Source organism: Prionailurus viverrinus, chromosome A2 (genome assembly GCF_022837055.1).
Source record: "Prionailurus viverrinus isolate Anna chromosome A2, UM_Priviv_1.0, whole genome shotgun sequence".
Taxonomy (NCBI): Eukaryota; Metazoa; Chordata; class Mammalia; order Carnivora; family Felidae; genus Prionailurus; species Prionailurus viverrinus.
Genome location: NC_062562.1, coordinates 25,017,567 through 25,035,233, shown reverse-complemented (window position 1 = coordinate 25,035,233; position 17,667 = coordinate 25,017,567). Strand labels below are relative to the sequence as shown.

The 17,667-nt window shown below is 37.4% G+C and overlaps 1 protein-coding gene across 3 annotated transcripts in view; it reads left to right on the top strand.

Annotated features, from left to right (window-relative positions):
- DENND6A (DENN domain containing 6A) overlaps positions 1-17,667 on the top strand; it is a 68,809-nt gene that overhangs the window by 33,461 nt on the left and 17,681 nt on the right. For all 3 annotated transcript variants that reach the window (XM_047828590.1, XM_047828584.1, XM_047828600.1), the window contains 6 exons: positions 260-339; positions 1,396-1,458; positions 2,452-2,507; positions 11,071-11,193; positions 11,680-11,775; positions 13,889-13,983. In XM_047828590.1, the coding sequence (XP_047684546.1) occupies positions 260-339; positions 1,396-1,458; positions 2,452-2,507; positions 11,071-11,193; positions 11,680-11,775; positions 13,889-13,983 (513 nt within the window). The remainder of the gene's footprint in view (positions 1-259; positions 340-1,395; positions 1,459-2,451; positions 2,508-11,070; positions 11,194-11,679; positions 11,776-13,888; positions 13,984-17,667) is intronic.

Here is a 17,667-nt window from a genome sequence, read left to right as displayed (position 1 = left end):
AATTTTTTCTTTTTTTAGTTTTTATTTTATTTTAGAGCAAGAACACGTAAGTGGGGAGAGGGACAGAGGGAGAGAAAGAGAGAGAGAAATTGAAGCAGGCTCCATGCTCAGTGCAGAGTGTGATACAGGGCTTGATCCCACGACCCTAGGATCATGACTGAGCCACACAGGCACCCCTGGAGTTCTAATTTCTAATGTTTCATTTTTCATATTTTGCAATTTGAACTTATACTAAGGAAAGATTGTATTATTTTTTCAGCTTGTAATGATGTTGATCGATGGCCTGCCCCAGTGCCAGGGAAGACATTACACCTGCCTATTATGGGGGTTGTAATGAAGGTAATAGCTTTTATTTCATTTGTCTCCTTTTCTAGAGAACTCTAGGAAGTTCATAGATGAGTTTTGCTTTTTAACTTCCTAATAATGTTCAATGTCAATATTGCTGTCATTTGTGTGTGAGGAGTTAGAGATCCCACAGTTTATCCTGCTGTACAGAACCATTAGTTACACAACTCCAGGGGCTACCTGTCCCATTTCATCCTTAGAGTTTTACACAAGGGTGTCATTCTTGTATAATACATGTGACTGTAAATGCAGCCTTTGAGACTTCTGCAACTCCATGGCCCTCCAGAGATGGGTGGCATTGCAGAATACTTGTAGAGTCAAGTATGAATTAGTAAAAATGGGAAGAAATTAGGAAAGCCATTGGTTCTTAGTAATAAATTTCTTCATGTGTGATGTCAGACCAAACATGCCCATCCCAGGATATGGTACTTTTATTCAGTTTTCTTGTCTTTTTTAAAAAATGAAATAGCATTTTGCTCTCAGGCTTTGTATGAATGTGCTGTAGTGCTTTTGCAATTCATTTTCAAATTGGACTTATTTTTGGCAATGCTGTGTTTTTAGATGTACTTACTTCTGTAGGATGTGTTCTGTTTTTTTCCCTGGGAGATTATCAAAGTGGTACTCCTAGCTCTGGGTTGTAAGTTCTCATGGTTTCCTGTGAGATTTATCCCATAATTTGGCAAGCTTGAGAGGGTGTGTTTGGGTGTGTGTATATTAATGAAGCAAAGAATGGAACAATAAATAGGAAGCAGTATGAAGTTGATGCTCTTTTTCTGTTTTTCAGCACATTTGCTTCTCAGTGAGTTAGTGATTTCCATGTGTATGGGAATATGGAGACATTGGTTCACTTACCTTCTGTGACTAAAGATAAATAAGACTGTAGTTTTAAAATCTGATATAAATACTTTGTTTTTATGGATTTTTATGCATTGCTGAGTGTACTGTTTTAGTGGTAAGAGTGTTTCTGATCCCTCGTTGTAGTGGGAGTCGCAGACCATATAAAGGACATTCTTTTATAGCCAAAGTTAATTTCTTCTCTGTCTCTTCAAGGTACGGATTCCCACATGTCATGACAAGCCTGGGACAACTCAAATAGCGCAGTTAACTCAGCAGGTAGTGTGGTACTGTGGTAGAATAATCCAGCATATATAGTCTCTTTAACAGAATTCTTAAACTAGCAAATATAGAGCTTCTTGGGTTTATGATATATTTCTGAATATTACTGAAATATCCCATTAAATAATTTTGTAATAAATTGATAATAAACTTTCTAATGTTTCTCAGATTGTTTTTCTTGTTTGTTATCTAGCAGATACTGGAGAACTCAATTTATAATGTAACTGTGAGGACTAGGGGAAAAGGACATAAAACCTCTTACCTTCTTAGAAGAATGGTCAACAGGCTTTTGTTTTTAGGAAACTCAGTCAAAGGATTCTTTAGTTATGATTGCTTTTCATTTCCCCCACAGTCACATCTGTTCATGGGTGGGGTTGAAGTTTTTGTTTTTTTTTTAATTTTTTTTTTAATGTTTTTATTTATTTTTGAGACAGAGAGAGACAGAGCATGAGCAGGGGAGGGGCAGAGAGAGAGGGAGACACAGAACCTGAAGCAGGCTCCAGGCTCTGAGCTGTCAGCACAGAGCCGGAAGTGGGGCTCGAACTCACGGATTGTGAGATTATGACCCGAGCTGAAGTCAGCCTCTCAACTGACTGAGCCACCCAGGCGCCCCGGTTGAAGTTTTTATTTGAAATGTTTTAACTGGTATATTAACACTCCCATTGTTTGAATTGAATTAAAATAGAAAGCAGTAGGAAAACTAATTTTTCCTGTTATATACATATATCAACTGGCATAATGCAGTTGTGAATTAATCTGTCCTCTGACTATTAGATTAATGTTTTATCCAAGGAATCTGTCATCCTTGACCTTCTGCTGTGTTAGGAGAGATTGCTAAGGCCCAATCTCTTTGTGGCTGCTCCTGGAGGAAGAGAATCTTAAAAGATAGGGCAATATGGCTTATTGATCACAAGATAGATAGGCATTTTTAAAAAATGAATTTCTGTAAATTTTAGTGATATCTTCTGTATTTTTTCTCTTTTATCTCAGGCAGACACACATATATCTGTTATTTTACCTACTGTTCATGAGGTGGATCTTTTCAGGTAAATTTTATTAAGTGCCTTTCCTCCTTTGCTTTGTGATATTGTTTTTAATTTCTTTAGAAAATGAATGTTCTTAAATGTGGAAAACTGGAAAAAAATAGTCATATTATGTTTCACAGGTTATAAATCAATGGTTCATCCCTAATGCATGTTACGAACTTTGATGATTAGGGAAATTTGGATGTGGTTGGCTATTACATGGTAGAAACAAATTATTTTTTGTTTGGTTTGGTGTGAGAATAGTATTGTAATGATGTAAGAAAATAGACTTGATTTTTAAAGATGAATTTTTAACTATTTTGAAGTGAAATGTCATGAGGTTTGTGTTTTATTTTAAAATACTTCAGTAAGGGGTGCCTGGGTGGCTCAGTTGGTTAAGTGTCTGACTTCGGCTCAGGTCACAATCTCACGGTCCGTGGGTTCAAGCCCTGTGTCGGGCTCTGTGATGACAGCTTGGAGCCTGGAGCCTGCTTCGGATTCTGTGTCTCACTCTTCTTTCTGCCCCTCCCCCTGCTCGTGCTCTGTCTCTCTCTCTCTCTCTCTCAAAAACAATAAATAAACATTAAAAAAAATTTTTTTTAATATTTACTAAGAAGTGTCCAGCTAGCTTAGTTGGTAGAGCCTAAGACTTAAAATACGTCCGTAAGAAAAAAATTAATGAAGTAAAAATGGTAAAATATTGTTAACTCTAGATGATAGGTAAATGGGGGTTCTTACACTACTGCCTTTGTTTTTCTGTATGTTTGAAGCTTTTTAAAATGCAAAATAAAAAAAAGAGAATCTAGCACATAAAAAAGAACAGGGAAAAGTACCAATGCCTGTGCCTTACCGAGGGCAGCTGAATAGAAATCTCTGGATTAGTGCCCAAGTTCCAGCTCCTGGGTAGATCTGCTTGGCTTGAGAAACCACTGTTGTTGCAGAGCAGTTATTAAATAGTAATACATGCAATTGGGAGTCATGTGAAAGGCTTAGACTGGGATTTTTGGTTTGGGGTGTATGTGGAATTTTGTGTATGTGTGACCTTTAAACTACATGGAATACTACTTCAGAGGATGATTAGTTCTATATGCTTGATTTGTTTTATACACTTGGCCCTAGCACAGCCTATTAATCCCACTTCTAGGAATTTATCCTGTAAAAATGAAAGCATACATCCTCACAAAGACCTATATGCAAATGTTTATAGCAGCTCTATTCATACCAGCCTACAACCAGAAACTGCATTTGTCCATAAGCTGGTAAATGGATAAACAAATGGATTCTTACATGTGTGTGGAATACTACTTAGCAGTTAAAAAAAGACAGCACTATTGATACAGCCAGCAACATAGGTGACTCTCAGAAGTGTTATGTTTGGCAAAAGGAACCAGATTTTAAAGAGCTACTTACTCAGTGACTCCATTTATAGATATTCTAGAAAAGGGACAGAAATCAGCTCAGTGGTTGCCTGGAGGGTGGGAGAGGGAAATTGAGTAAAAGGGGATGAGGGAATTTTTGGAGTGATGGAAGTGTTTTATATCTTTGCTAAGTGTAAATGTTTCTGTATGTAAATGATAAATCTTTTTTTTTAATTTTTTTAATTTATTTTTGAGAGAGAGACAGAGTGAGAAGGGGCAGAGAGAGAGGGAGACAAGGAACCTGAAGCAGGCTCCAGGCTGTGAGCTGTCAGCACAGAGCCCGATGCGGGGCTCGAACTCACGAACCGTGAGATCATGACCTGAGCTGACGTCTGGCGCTTAACTGACTAAGCCACCCAGGCACCCCCGTAAATGATAAATCTTAAAAACAAATTGATTTTCTTTTAAAACATTTTTAATGTTTATTTGTTTTTGAGAGAGAGAGAGAGAAAACATGCAAGCGGGGTAGGGGCAGAGAGAGAGGGAGACAGAAAATCCAAAGCAGGCTCTGCACTGTCAGTGCAAACCCGGATCCAGGGCTCGAACTCACAAGTCGGACTCTCAACCAACTGAGCTACCCAGGCACCCTCAAATTGATTTTCTTTTAAAAAATTAAGTGTTGTAGCATTCTTAGAATAAAGAGGAGAAGTGCCCCCCAAATACATGAATAATTATTACAGGAAAAATACACTAAGAAGGATCCATACTGTTAGTAGTTTTGATACTTCATTCGTTTAGGAATAAGTGAAGAACTGGCATAAGTTGATATAGAATTTGATTACCAGACTTGTTTTCTTTTGAACTGCTGGGTGCAAGTCTTAATGCCTTTCAGTTTATCAGTTATCTTTGCTTTCATGGCAATTTATTATTCCTACCACTAACACTTTTTATTAGCATATATCTTTTCTCCTGATTATGAATGACATGTTATTGTTTTTAAAGTAGGACAAGTTAGTGTGTTGTTCTTTTAATTCTTGTTGCTCAGGAGGTGAGAAAATGGAAACTTGAACAATAATAGTCCCACACAGAGAGAGCATTGCACCGAGCATTTAACATCTGACGTTCAGATTAGTGCTTCGTCCATGATGGCACTCTTCATTTTGTTCGTGGAGAGCTTACATTGTACATTTATTCCTGTGAATAAGAGTTTAAATGTTTATCATTATATTGAAGGTGATATTTTTATACCCACAATTAGCTTGAGAGCAAAGGAAAGAGACCTGGAAAGATGTTTGGAGCTGAGTGCCAGAGATGCAGTTGAGTGTAAGGGCTTGTCCCCCTCCTTCTAGCAAGTCAAGGCTTGTTAAGCTACCACGTATCCATGGACCATGGCTTTCGTTTCAGCCCTCTCAATCATGTACATAGCCTTCTCATTCAGTTTTTAAGTTGGGCTTAGAATTGAGGGATGGTTTTCTGTTGAAAGAAATGGACATTCTCTTGCCTGGAGTCAAGGACGTTTTACCTAATGATACTTGCTGTTGGTTCTTCACGCAGCAGGAGGCATATCAGTGATGTGTTGTCATCTTCCTCTGCCCTCATCTTGAGAATGAGCCGTCTTGGCTTTCTACCCCACTGGCAGGATAGATAACAGTTATGAGTGTTTTTGTGTTTCAAAGAGTGTAAAAGTCTATTACTATTACTACATAAAATCTGATGTGTCTGGGGGCGCCTGGGTGGCGCAGTCGGTTAAGCGTCCGACTTCAGCCAGGTCACGATCTTGCGGTCCGGGAGTTCGAGCCCCGCGTCAGGCTCTGGGCTGATGGCTCAGAGCCTGGAGCCTGTTTCCGATTCTGTGTCTCCCTCTCTCTCTGCCCCTCCCCCGTTCATGCTCTGTCTCTCTCTGTCCCAAAAATAAATAAAACGTTGAAAAAAAAAATTTAAAAAAAATAAATAAATAAATAAAAAATCTGATGTGTCTGATGCTCTTTGATGTTAGTTTAATTTTCAAGATTATAATAACATGGTATATCTTTCTGAAAAGGGTTGAAACCTTTATTATCTAGTTATTTATGTATGTATCTATTTATTCATTTATTTATCTATTTGGAGTAAGTTTCTCATTTTTGCCAGAGGATGGCTTTTGGCAGGGGTGGGGAGCAGTAGAACTTAGCATAAAGCGTGCCACTCCAGAGTGGAGATATAAAAATAATACTGAAAAAATATCCTATGATTTTCCTATAGAACTCTCATTTTAGTAATTTTACACTGCAGTTAATTAGACACATACCATCAATATTTATTAAAGTTCGAGCTGGAGATAGGTTTCTTCCTTGAATATTTAATACTTATCTCCCCTAATAAAAGTACTTTATATAATAGATATTTCTAATGTACTATAATTTCATAGAATGCTTCATCTTATAACTGTACTTGCTGTCTGTTTTTGCCCTTACTGAGAATATATTACAATACTTGTGAGAAAACATAATTTCCAGCTTTAATGCCTTAAGGGCATCCCACTATTAAATGTATACTTACCCACATACACACACTTGCCACTTTTCTGTAAATTTGTGATTGTTTCAAAATTATATATATATATATGTGTATATATATATATGTATATATATATATATGTTTATATTTGCAAATGTATATGTGTATACATGCATATAGATAGTTGAAACAATCATAAATTTACAGAAAAGTAGTAAGTATAATATAGAAAACTTTTTTCCTTGAACCAGTGGATAGTCATTTGAAGACCTGATGTTCCCATCATCTCTGAATACTTTAGAGTCTATTTCGTACAAATAAGGATATAATGCAGCCATCAAAATTGGGAAGTTAACATTGATAATATTATTTAATTCAGATGTCACCAGTTGTCACAATACTAGTTCAGAATTTTCTGTTGCATTTCCTTGTCCTGTCTCTTCTGTCTTTCTTTCAGTCTGGAATAGATCTTCAAGTCTTCTTTTCATACACCTAAGCTTCTTGTGGTTACAAGACAGTTATTTTGCAGGAAATCCCTGAGTTTAGGTCTGTCTGGGATTTACTCAAAATTATATTCAAGCTCTGCATGTTTGACATGGAGGTAGCTTGCGTTATTACTGGTGACGTTTACTTTGTGGTATTCTCCAAGCTTCTTGATTGGTAGTTACTCCTTTTCTTTTTGTGAATAAGTATTTTGTGGGGAGGCACTTTGAAACTTTGTATATGAGTTATTTATTGCTGTGTAATAAATTACCCCTTTAGAGGCTTGAGAGAACAAATAGTACTTCACACACTTTCTGAGGGTTAGGAATCTGGGAATGGCTTAGCTAGATGGTTCTAGCTCTAAATCTCTTATGAAGTTGCAGTCAAGATACCAGCTAGGGTTTTAGTCATTTGGACAAATGGGGCATGAGTATCTGTTTCCCTAAAAGGCTTACTTGGCTGCTGGCTGGAGGTCACCATTTCTTGTGGATTTTAGCAGGAGCCTCATTTCTAGCCATGTGGACTGGCCCATAGGGCAAGTTGAATGTTCTCACAGTATTGGGCAGGTGATCTGAGACAAGGCAGAAGCCAAAATGTCTTTAATGACCCAACCTTCAAAATTGCACATTGTTGCTTTACCTTACTCTGTTTGTTACATGTAAACCAATAACGTAGCCCACAGCTAAGAGGGGGAGGATTGGGCTCCCATGGTTTTTTTTTTGTTGTTGTTGTTGTTGTTGTTTTTTAAATGTTTATTTTTGAGGGGGGTGGGGAGGGAGACAGAGCAGGGTTGGGGGAGGGGCAGAAAGAGAGGGAGACACAGAATCCAAAGTAGGCTCCAGGCCCTGAGGTGTCAGCTCAGAACCCAACACAGGGCTCTAATCCATGAACTGCAAGATCATGACCTGAGCTGAAGTTGGATGCTTAACCACTTAACCAACTGAGCCGCTAGGCTTCCATGTTTTAAAAGGAGTGTCAAAGAATTTGTAGAAATATTTTAAATCATTACATTGTGTATATTTTATGGGCTGTTGTTTTTTTCTGTTTTATTCAATAGGTTATTAAAATCCATTATTCTCATTTGGTGTTCCAGTTGTCCCCAATTTGGCCAGTGACACTTGTCTTCAAGTTGGCCTCTGTTTTGTTTTGTTTTGGTTTTTTACATATCCTTGTCATTCTTTAAGCATTTCCTTCCTTCTTGTTTTTTTTTAAAGTCTATTCATTTATTTTTGAGAGAGAGAGAGAGCACGAGTGGGGGTGGGTGAAGGCAGAGAGAGAGAGAGAGAAAATCCTAAGCAGGCTCTGCACTGTCAGCACAGAGCCTGATGTAGGCTCAAATTCATGAACCAGGAGACCGTGACCGGAGCCAAAACAAAGAGCTGGACACTTAACTGACTGAGCTACTTAGGCACCCTGAAACACTTCCTTGCTTTCTAGTATAAAATGTGCCAAGCTTATCTTTTTTTTTAATTAAAAAAAGATATATAATTCACATACCATAGTATTCGCTCTTTTAAAATATACAATTCACTGGTTTTTACTGTATTTCACAAAGTTGTGCAATCATTACTGCTATCTAGTTCTAGAACATTTTCATCACTTCAAAAAGTAACCCTGTACCCAGTAGCAGTTATTCCCCATTCTCTCTCCTCTACCAGACTTTGGGAACCACTAATCTACTTTCTATCTCCATCCATCGATTTGCCTCTTTGGGGCATACCATATAAATAGAATCCTAAAATACGTGGCTTTTTGTGTCTGCTTACACTTAGCAAATCATTTCCATGGTTTATCCGTGCAGTAGCCTGAATCATTATTTGATTCACTTTATGATGTTCTGTTGTGTGGATACCACATTTTATTTATCCATTAATTCACTGAAGGATATTTGGATGGTTTCTACTTTTTGACTGTTACATATAATGCTACTACGAACATTTGTATATAAGCTTTTGCGTGGACCTATGTTTTCTTGGGTGCCAAGATTTTCTTGTATTTTTTCTTCCTTAGCCCTGGAATCACCCATTTCTTCAAAAAGCCTTGACTTTTTTTAGTGGAGAATAGGATTCAGAAGCCAAAATCTGGGTACTGGTTGAGCTCATTGCTATTGGAATATCACTGATTTTAGGCCCTCTCAGTGGACAGAGCTAGGGAGTATACATATATATATATATATATATATATATATATATATATATACACACACATACATACATATATATTTGTAAAGGGATGCATATGTACCTACTCATATATAATATGTATACATTTTTGCATATGTACTTCTATATCTGTATTTACTGAAAACCCTAAAGTCACACCAGTACCCCCAATTCCAATCCTACAAGACAAGGTTCACTCTAGTTTTCTTTCTATATTGGTATTTCTTTTCCCTTTCTGAGGAACTACCTCCTATTATTCTTAATTTATTTACTTATTTGATCAGTCCTTGTTAGTAACCAGTATCTCATCGCTGCTTAAACCCTCTCCTCCGTGCAGATGACTTTCTTACCCAACTTGGGCTCTGACACTCCACACCCACCTGCCCTTCATAGATACCCTTCCTCAACCTTCTCAGGCTGTGCTCCATGCCAGATTCCCCCCACGTGGTTATGCTCCTACCCCAGTTAGGCTTCTGTATTGCACATTTAGGCCCCCTATCCATATGCTTGCTTGTGCTCTGGCTCCCGATGTTAGGGCAACCCCCAGAGGAAAGCCCTCCTTACCCTACAGTGCTCCTATACCTCATCCCAGACCACCTCTCCATGCACACACCCTATTCCCCCTGCTCTTACATTCCACCGTGGACAACTTCAACACACTCTGGCTCTGACACTTCATACCAGGCTGCCCCTCCAGGCCCCTCACACTTCTTGGCCTGTCATCTCAAACCAGATCACCTTCACACATGTACATTTTCCTCACCACGTTTGGGTTCCAGCAGCCCCACAGCAAGTCACGTTCTCCATGTGAACGTCTCCCTTATCTCACATAAGCCCTCACACCTTGCTCTGAGCCATCATGTCTTCCTTTCTCTCCTGGCAGAGATGCCTACCATGCACCATGTTCTGTTTTAGGATTGAATTGTTTAGGAAAGGAAGAGGAGGAAGAGCTCGTTTGTCTTATCCCTGAACTGTTTATTATTTTGCTTTGGGTGTTTTTGCACTTCCTTCACATTTGTATTCTTGCCTTTGAATAGTTAAAACTAAATTTCCCTAATTTCCATTCCACAAATGTGTTTTATATTTTTGCATGTAAGCTTTTTTCTTTTTCTTTCTTTCCTTCTTGTTTAATTTTTCTTCAAAATATTTACACTAGAAATTCAGATGCAAGAAAGCAATATTAATGAAATAGGTCTACCATATGGTACAATTTAATAATTACTTTATATGCTTTTATTATTTGTCAGTCATTCTGTGTCAATATGTTGCATTTCATTTTCTAAAAATTGGAATCAGTCAAATTGATATGGTTTTTAATGTGGACAAAAGAGACTTTCTTTCTGCCTTTCTTTGTTTCTTGTGTGTATATATGTTTTTAACTGGGTAGATTGATTATGATTTTTATAAATATATAAGTATTTTTTCCTCCAATCTAGTAGGAAAAGTTGTTACCCTAATGGAAGAAATTACTAAATAAATAAAAGTTACCAAATGTCTGAGGCTAAGTAGTGTGCCAGAGCTCTGTTCTGATAGGCTTCCATCTAGTTCCAGGGCTACTATAAAAATCTGCAGCATTTCTGTAAGGGAAGGATCTGCCCAGGAAATCCTTCTGTTGTTTGGCCTTCGAACTCCCCCTTGTGATTTGTTTCCATCATTTTTTAACATTGAATGCCTTGGCTCTTAAATTAATTACATCCAATAAATATCCTTTGGAAAATTGATTTTTCTTGTTTTCTTCAAAATTTTACAACAGAAAGTCAAATGTAAGAAAGCAATAATGATGAAATAAATCTACCATATGGTATAATTTAATAATTATTTTATGTGCTTTTATTATTTGTCAGCCATTCTGTGTCAATATATCACATTTCATTTTCTAAAACTTGGAATGAGTCAAATTGATATGTTTTTTAATGTGGACTAAAGAGACTTATGCATCACCGTATTCTAAATGAATTTGTATGTCACAACAAGGTACAAATAGCTGGAAGAATTTATATCAGTATGAAGTTTTTAGAATGATTATCTAAGAACTTAAAAAACAGGGTTGGAAAATAATACTTCTACCATATAAACACCTTTTAGGTGTTTCTGCCCAGTTTTCCTTCATAGTCAGATGCTTTGGGAGCTGGTCCTGTTGGGGGAGCCCCTCGTGGTCATGGCACCGTCACCATCAGAGTCGTCAGAGACTGTATTGGCACTTGTGAAGTGAGTATATTTGGTTCCTGATGGTGATAGTTGCAGCATTTTTCCATCTGTGTTATGTTTGCACACTCATTGCACTGATCCAGACAACGCCTCTCTTATAAGAAGGGTGCTCATTATAGCCCCGTTTCATGGATGAGATAAGTAATTCATGCTCCAGGAGGGCTGGAACCATGGGGGGTTTTTTTGCTTTGATTGATTGAACAAGAAACATTCATTCACTTATGCAAAGTTGGTACCTGACAACTTTGCATGAATGGTCAGTGTCTAGTAAAAGACATGTAACTAGGGAATGGTAATGCCAGAATTTCAACCCATCTTCTGCCCCAAGTCCCCATTTGTCTTTCTGATTTCCTGAAATAAGTTTGCTGTTTACTGAAATAAGTAATCCCATGTGGGTATACTGTGTGTTATTGATGTTTTATAGTTATTGAGTAGGGCCTTTAATTTCTGTGTCCTTTGTTTAAAATGTTTTTCTTTCCTCCACAGCTGTATTTCTCCATTAAAGTACTTCAGTGACTTCCGACCTTACTTCACTATTCATGATAGCGAATTCAAAGAATATACTACTCGTACTCAAGCCCCGTGAGTAAACAAAATAATTTTTATTGACCAAGTATTTCCTATATAACCAAATTATGTAAAATTAAATTTTGAACTTATTGGCATCTTGATTTGGTAAAGGAAGGTTTGAGGAACTGCTTGTAATACTTCTACATGTCAAGTGTCAAACTTGTTTTCTTTTCAATGACTTTATTTATTAGTGGAGGATGTATTGTCATCAATAGCCATCTGATTATACTTTGAGTTCTGTTTTCTTGCCTTCTGTTATCTCTTGTTGCTCTATAACTTCCTTTTCCTTCTTCTTCATTGAATTGGCATGGAAACATCAAAATTCTTCCCAATATATTAAAGGGAAAAAATTATCTTACCCTTTCTCCCTTAGCTCCTGCTCTATTGCTTACCTTCTTTTCATAGTGAAATTTCTAGAATAACAACAACAACAAGAAATCTCCACGTACTGTCTCTACTTCTTGGCTTTCTGGTTGCTTCTCAGTCCATTGCAGGTTGATTTCTTTTTTATTTTTCAAGTTTATGTATTTACTTTGAGAGAGAGTGTACATGCTTGTGTGAGTGGGAGAGGGACAGAGAGAGAGGGAGAGAGAAAGAATCCCAAGCAGGCTCTGTGCTGTCAGTGTGGAGCCAAATGTGGGGCTCGATCTCACAACTGTGAGATTATGACTTGAGCCAATACAAGGAGTCAGACACTTAACTGACTGAGCCACCCAGGCACCCACAGGTTGATATCTCCACTTCCACTGAAGTCAGAGTCATCAAGACCCTCTCACTGCCCAACCCTGTGCGCACATTATTGTCCTATTTTCCCTGCCTTCCCTTTCTTAATAACATTTAAGCTGTTGAACTTGAAAGCATTTTAATCTTTGACACCACTCTCACCTGTCTGCCTGGTGGTGCATCTCAGTCCCCTGTGCAGATGTCTCTGTCTCTGCCAGCACCTTAAGTGTTGGTGTTCTCCAGCACTGTGTTCTGGGATCTGATTTCACACTGATGATTCTTTCTGAGCTATCTTATCTCTACCCACAGACTCTGTTAACACCTGTATACCAATGACTGAAATTTATCTGCCTAGCCCAGATCTTTGCAAGGTGCAGACCTATATGTCCAGGGTTTTGTTGTTGTTTTTTATCACTTTACCACCTAGGTATATTAATGGCAACTGAAACTAAACATGTACAAACTGAATTCTTTCTGTCTTCTTGTTTTCTTCCCTAACCCATGCTCCTTCCTATTTTCATGAATGGTAAAATTGTCATAAATTTCTCCTTCTTTATATGCCCCACATCAAATTTTACCAAATTCTGTCAATTTAACACCATAAAATATCTCTCATAATAACATTTGTTATCTTCTTCCAAAAGTCTATTCTCAGCCTAACTGTCTCCAGTCTTTGTCATGTCTGCTGTTGCTTTTCCTAAACTCTTACCGTCTTTGTAGGACACCTTCCAGATTTCCTAGAGTGGTCTTCCTACATTTTCATTCATGTGGCATCCTTCCGCTTGGCTCTCTATTAGCTTCTGTTTGCCTACAAGATTTCTAAACTTCTTAGCATATTAACTTGGTACTTAATAATCTGGCCAGCATCCAGCCATCTACCTTCATTTCTAACTCATTCATCATTCTTGCTTTGTGCTGTAGAAATACTGAGCTATTTGTAGTTCTTCAGGCACTCCACCATCTCATTTCATTGCTTTGCACATATTAGTTATTCTCCTGCATCACCTTTACCTCCCTTATCCATTTGGGAAAGAACTTCTGTGCATCTTTCATATCTTTGTGCAAATGTCATCTCTTTAGTGAAGCTGTCTTTTAATCCTCTTGATAGATACAGTTTCTCCTTTGTAATTATTGTATGTTTGATACCCCCATCACCATTTTCTAATCTGTGTCATTGTGATGGGGTATGCATACGTTTCTTCCTGTATGCTTTTAGGAAGACCATGTCTTTCCATCTTTACTTGTCTAGGGCTAAACATGGTGCCTGGCATCTAGTTGTTATGTGATGCATGGAGTGAAGGAAAATATAATCTGTTGTTCAATCTAAAGAAATTATAAACTATTCTTCACTGATGGAGCATTTGTCTTTTTCTCACTTTGTTTCTGTTTTGTTTTTATGTAGGCCCTCAGTCATATTAGGAGTAACCAACCCTTTTTTTGCAAAAACACTCCAGCATTGGCCACACATTATTCGAATAGGAGACCTTAAACCTGCAGGTAAAGTATAAACTCAGTGTTCTGTTTTTACTATGTAATGTGGCTAAGCAGGATAATTTCTTCCCCTTTGTTTATAAGCTCTTGATTACTTTTTAATTATGTTTATGGTAACCTTTTTGGAGGCAGACTGCATAAAGGTCTTAAGAGAAGAGCGTAGTAACTTCCCACTAAAATTATGTAACCCATCATGTTCTCCTATTAACAAATGTACTTCTAGTGTTATAAACGTGGAATGAATTATAACAAAATGAAACCTTAAAAATTTGAGCTACTTTTTGTATACATGTAAACCCAATTAAACGGGGATTTCCAATACTGTTTGAATAAAACCTTGTAGAAGCTTGAATTATTCAACTTGGTACAAAATTCTCTGCTAGGTTTCAAAACCAGTATTATACAATTTCTGTGGCACTGGTACTAATTAAGGAAGTGGTCAAAGGTGCCTTCCTTGAGGAAAAGATATATAGTATTTTGCTAATGGTAACAATTTAGTAACTGTATTTATTTTATTATTATTATTTTTTAAAGGAACAGTGTTAATTTATTGGAAGGGTGTAAGCTGGACCTACATTGCCAATGTTGAGTTGATAGTAGAAAGCTGGGTCTCTCTCTTTTTTTTTTTAAGATTTATTTATTTTTTTTACTTTCTGTAATTTATTTATTTATTATAATTTACATCTAAGTTAGTTAGCACATGGTACAACAATGATTTCAGGAGTAGATTCCTTAATGCCCCTTGCCCATTTAGCCCATCCTCCTCCCACAACCCCTCCAATAACCCTCTGTTCTCTATATTTAAGAGTCTCTTATGTTTTGTCCCTCTCCCTGTTTTTAATTATTTTTGCTTCCCTTCCCTTATGTTCATCTGTTTTGTCTCTTAAAGTCCTCAGATGAGTGAAGTCATATGATGTCTTTCTCTGACTAATTTCACTTGGCATAGTACCGTCTAGTTCCATCCACGTAGCTGTGAATGGCAAGATTTCATTCTTTTTGATTGCCAAGTAATACTCCATTGTGTATATATACCACATCTTATTTATCCATTCTTCCATCGATGGACATGTGGGCTCTTTCCATACTTTGGCTATTGTTGAATGCACTGCTATAAACATTGGAGTACATGTGCCCCTTCAAAACAGTATACCTGTATCCCTTGGATAAATACCTAGTAGTGCAGTTGCTGGGTCATAGGGTAGTTCTATTTTTAATTTTTTGAGGGAACTCCTTACTGTTTTCCAGAGTGGCTGTACCAGTTTGCATTCTTACCAGCAGTGCCAAAGAGATCCTCTTTCTTCACATCCTCACCAACATCTGTTGTTGCCTGAGTTGTTAATGTTAGCCATTCTGACAGGTGTGAGGTGGTATCTCATTGTGGTTTTGATTTGTATTTCCCTGATGATGAGTGATGCTGAGCGTTTTTCCATGTGTCGGTTGGCCATCTGAATGTCTTCCTTGGAGAAGTGTCTATTCATGTCTTTTGCCCATTTCTTCACTGGATTATTTGTTATTTGTGTGTTGAGTTTGATAAGTTCTTTATAGATTTTGGGTACTAACCCTTTATCTGATATGTCATTTGCAAATATCTTCTCCCATTCCGCTGGTTGCCTCTTAGTTTTGCTGATTGTTTCCTTCGCTGTGCAGAAGCTTTTTATTTTGATGAGGTCCCAATAGTTCATTTTTGCTTTTGTTTCCCTTGCCTCCGGAGATGTGTTGAGTAAGAAGTTGCTGCGGCCGAGGTCAAAGAGGTTTTTGCCTGCTTTCTCCTTGAGGATTTTGATGGCTTCCTGTCTTACATTGAGGTCTTTCATCCACTTTGAGCTTATTTTTGTGTATGGTGTAAGAAAGTGGTCCAGGTTCACTTTTTTCTGCATGTCGCTGTCCTGTTTTCCCAGCACCATTTGCTGAAGAGACTGTCTTTATTCCATTGGATATTCTTCCTGGTTTGTCAAAGATTAGTTGGCCATACCTTTGTGGGTCCATTTCTGGGTTCTCTGTTCTGTTCCATTGATCTGAGTGTCTGTTTTTGTGCCAGTACCATACTGTCTTGATGATTAAATCTTTGTAATATATCATGAAGTCCAGGATTGTGATCCTCCAGCTTTGGTTTTCTTTTTCAAGATTGCTTTGGCTGTTCGAGGTCTTTTCTGGTTCCATACAAATTTTAGGATTGTTTGTTCTAGCTCTGTGAAGAATGCTGGTGTTATCTTAATAGGTATTACATTGAATATGTAGATTGCTTCGGGTAGTATTGACACTTTAACATTTGTTCTTCCTATCCAGGAGTATGGAATATTTTTCCTTTTTTTTTGTGTGTGTGTCCTCTTCAATTTCTTTCATAAGCTTTCTATAAGCTTTCATAAGTTTTCAGTGTATAGATTTTTCACCTCTTTGGTTAGATTTATTCCTAGATATTTTATGGTTTTGGATGCAATTGTAAAGGGGATCAATTCCTTGATTTCTCTTTCTGTCGCTTCATTATTGGTGTATAGGAATGCAACTGATTTCTGTGCATTGATTTTATATCCTGTGACTTTGCTGAATTCATGGATCAGTTCTAGCATTTTTTGGTGGAATCTTTTGGGTTTTCCATATAGAGTATCATATCATCTGCAAAGAGTGAAAGTTTGACCTCCTCCTGGCTGATTTGGATGCCTTTTATTTCTTTGTGTTGTCTAATTGCTGAAGCTAAGACTTCCAATAATATGTTAAATAACAGTGGCAAGAGTGGATATCCCCTGTCTTGTTCCCGACCTTAGGGAGAAAGCCTGAAAATATTTTTAAATAATGTTATGATGTGTTACTTTTAAAGACTTTTTTTGGTATACACAGGTGTGTGTTTTTTTTAATTTTTTAAGTTTATGTATTTATTTTGAGAGAGAGAGAGCAAGAGAGAGCAGAGAGGGCCAGAGAGAGAAAGGAGAGAGAGAGAATCTCAAGCAGGCTCTGCACTGTCAGCATGGAGCCCGATGCAGGGCTCTGATCCCACTAACTGTGAGATCATGACCTGAGCAGAGATCAAGAGTTGGCCTCTTAACCCACTGAGCCACCAGGTGCCCCTACACAGGTATATTTGAACTATTGTTTAATAATATTATTTTATGAACTGTGCCTTTGGGGATATACCTAAATCTAAATAGATATGTTAGACTCAAGCAATAACAGTTCAAATCATACTATTTACAAATATTAGTCTTATACTGAAATCCTTAGAAGCCTTAAGAAATAGAGGAAAGAGTAAATAGCTTTACCTTGGCAGTCAGATCTTAGTGTTCTTAGGCAGAACAGACTATTTAAGCCTCAAATTCTTTGTTTGCTGAGAGATTAAACAGTTCCTGACTCATGGCACTCTGTAAATGTCATAGTCACCTGCCATTTCACTGGTGTCCTCTCTGATTTAATGATAATTTAGAACACAGCAGTCACCAGAGTCTTAACTTTGAGAAGATACAGAGTTTTTTTAAAATCTTAATTTAATATTGATATTTATTTTCATGGTTTTGTCCTATTAATCTAGACTATTTGATTAACTATAATATTGTTGACTACTGTTTATTGTCTTTTTCCAATGAAAAAGTCTCTTTGTTGGGGCTTTAAGTAGAGGAACCTTTGCATAAAATCATTGGTAAAGTAGCGTGAATTGATAATGCCTGTTTAACTTTTTAAGACACTGCCAAACTGTTTTCC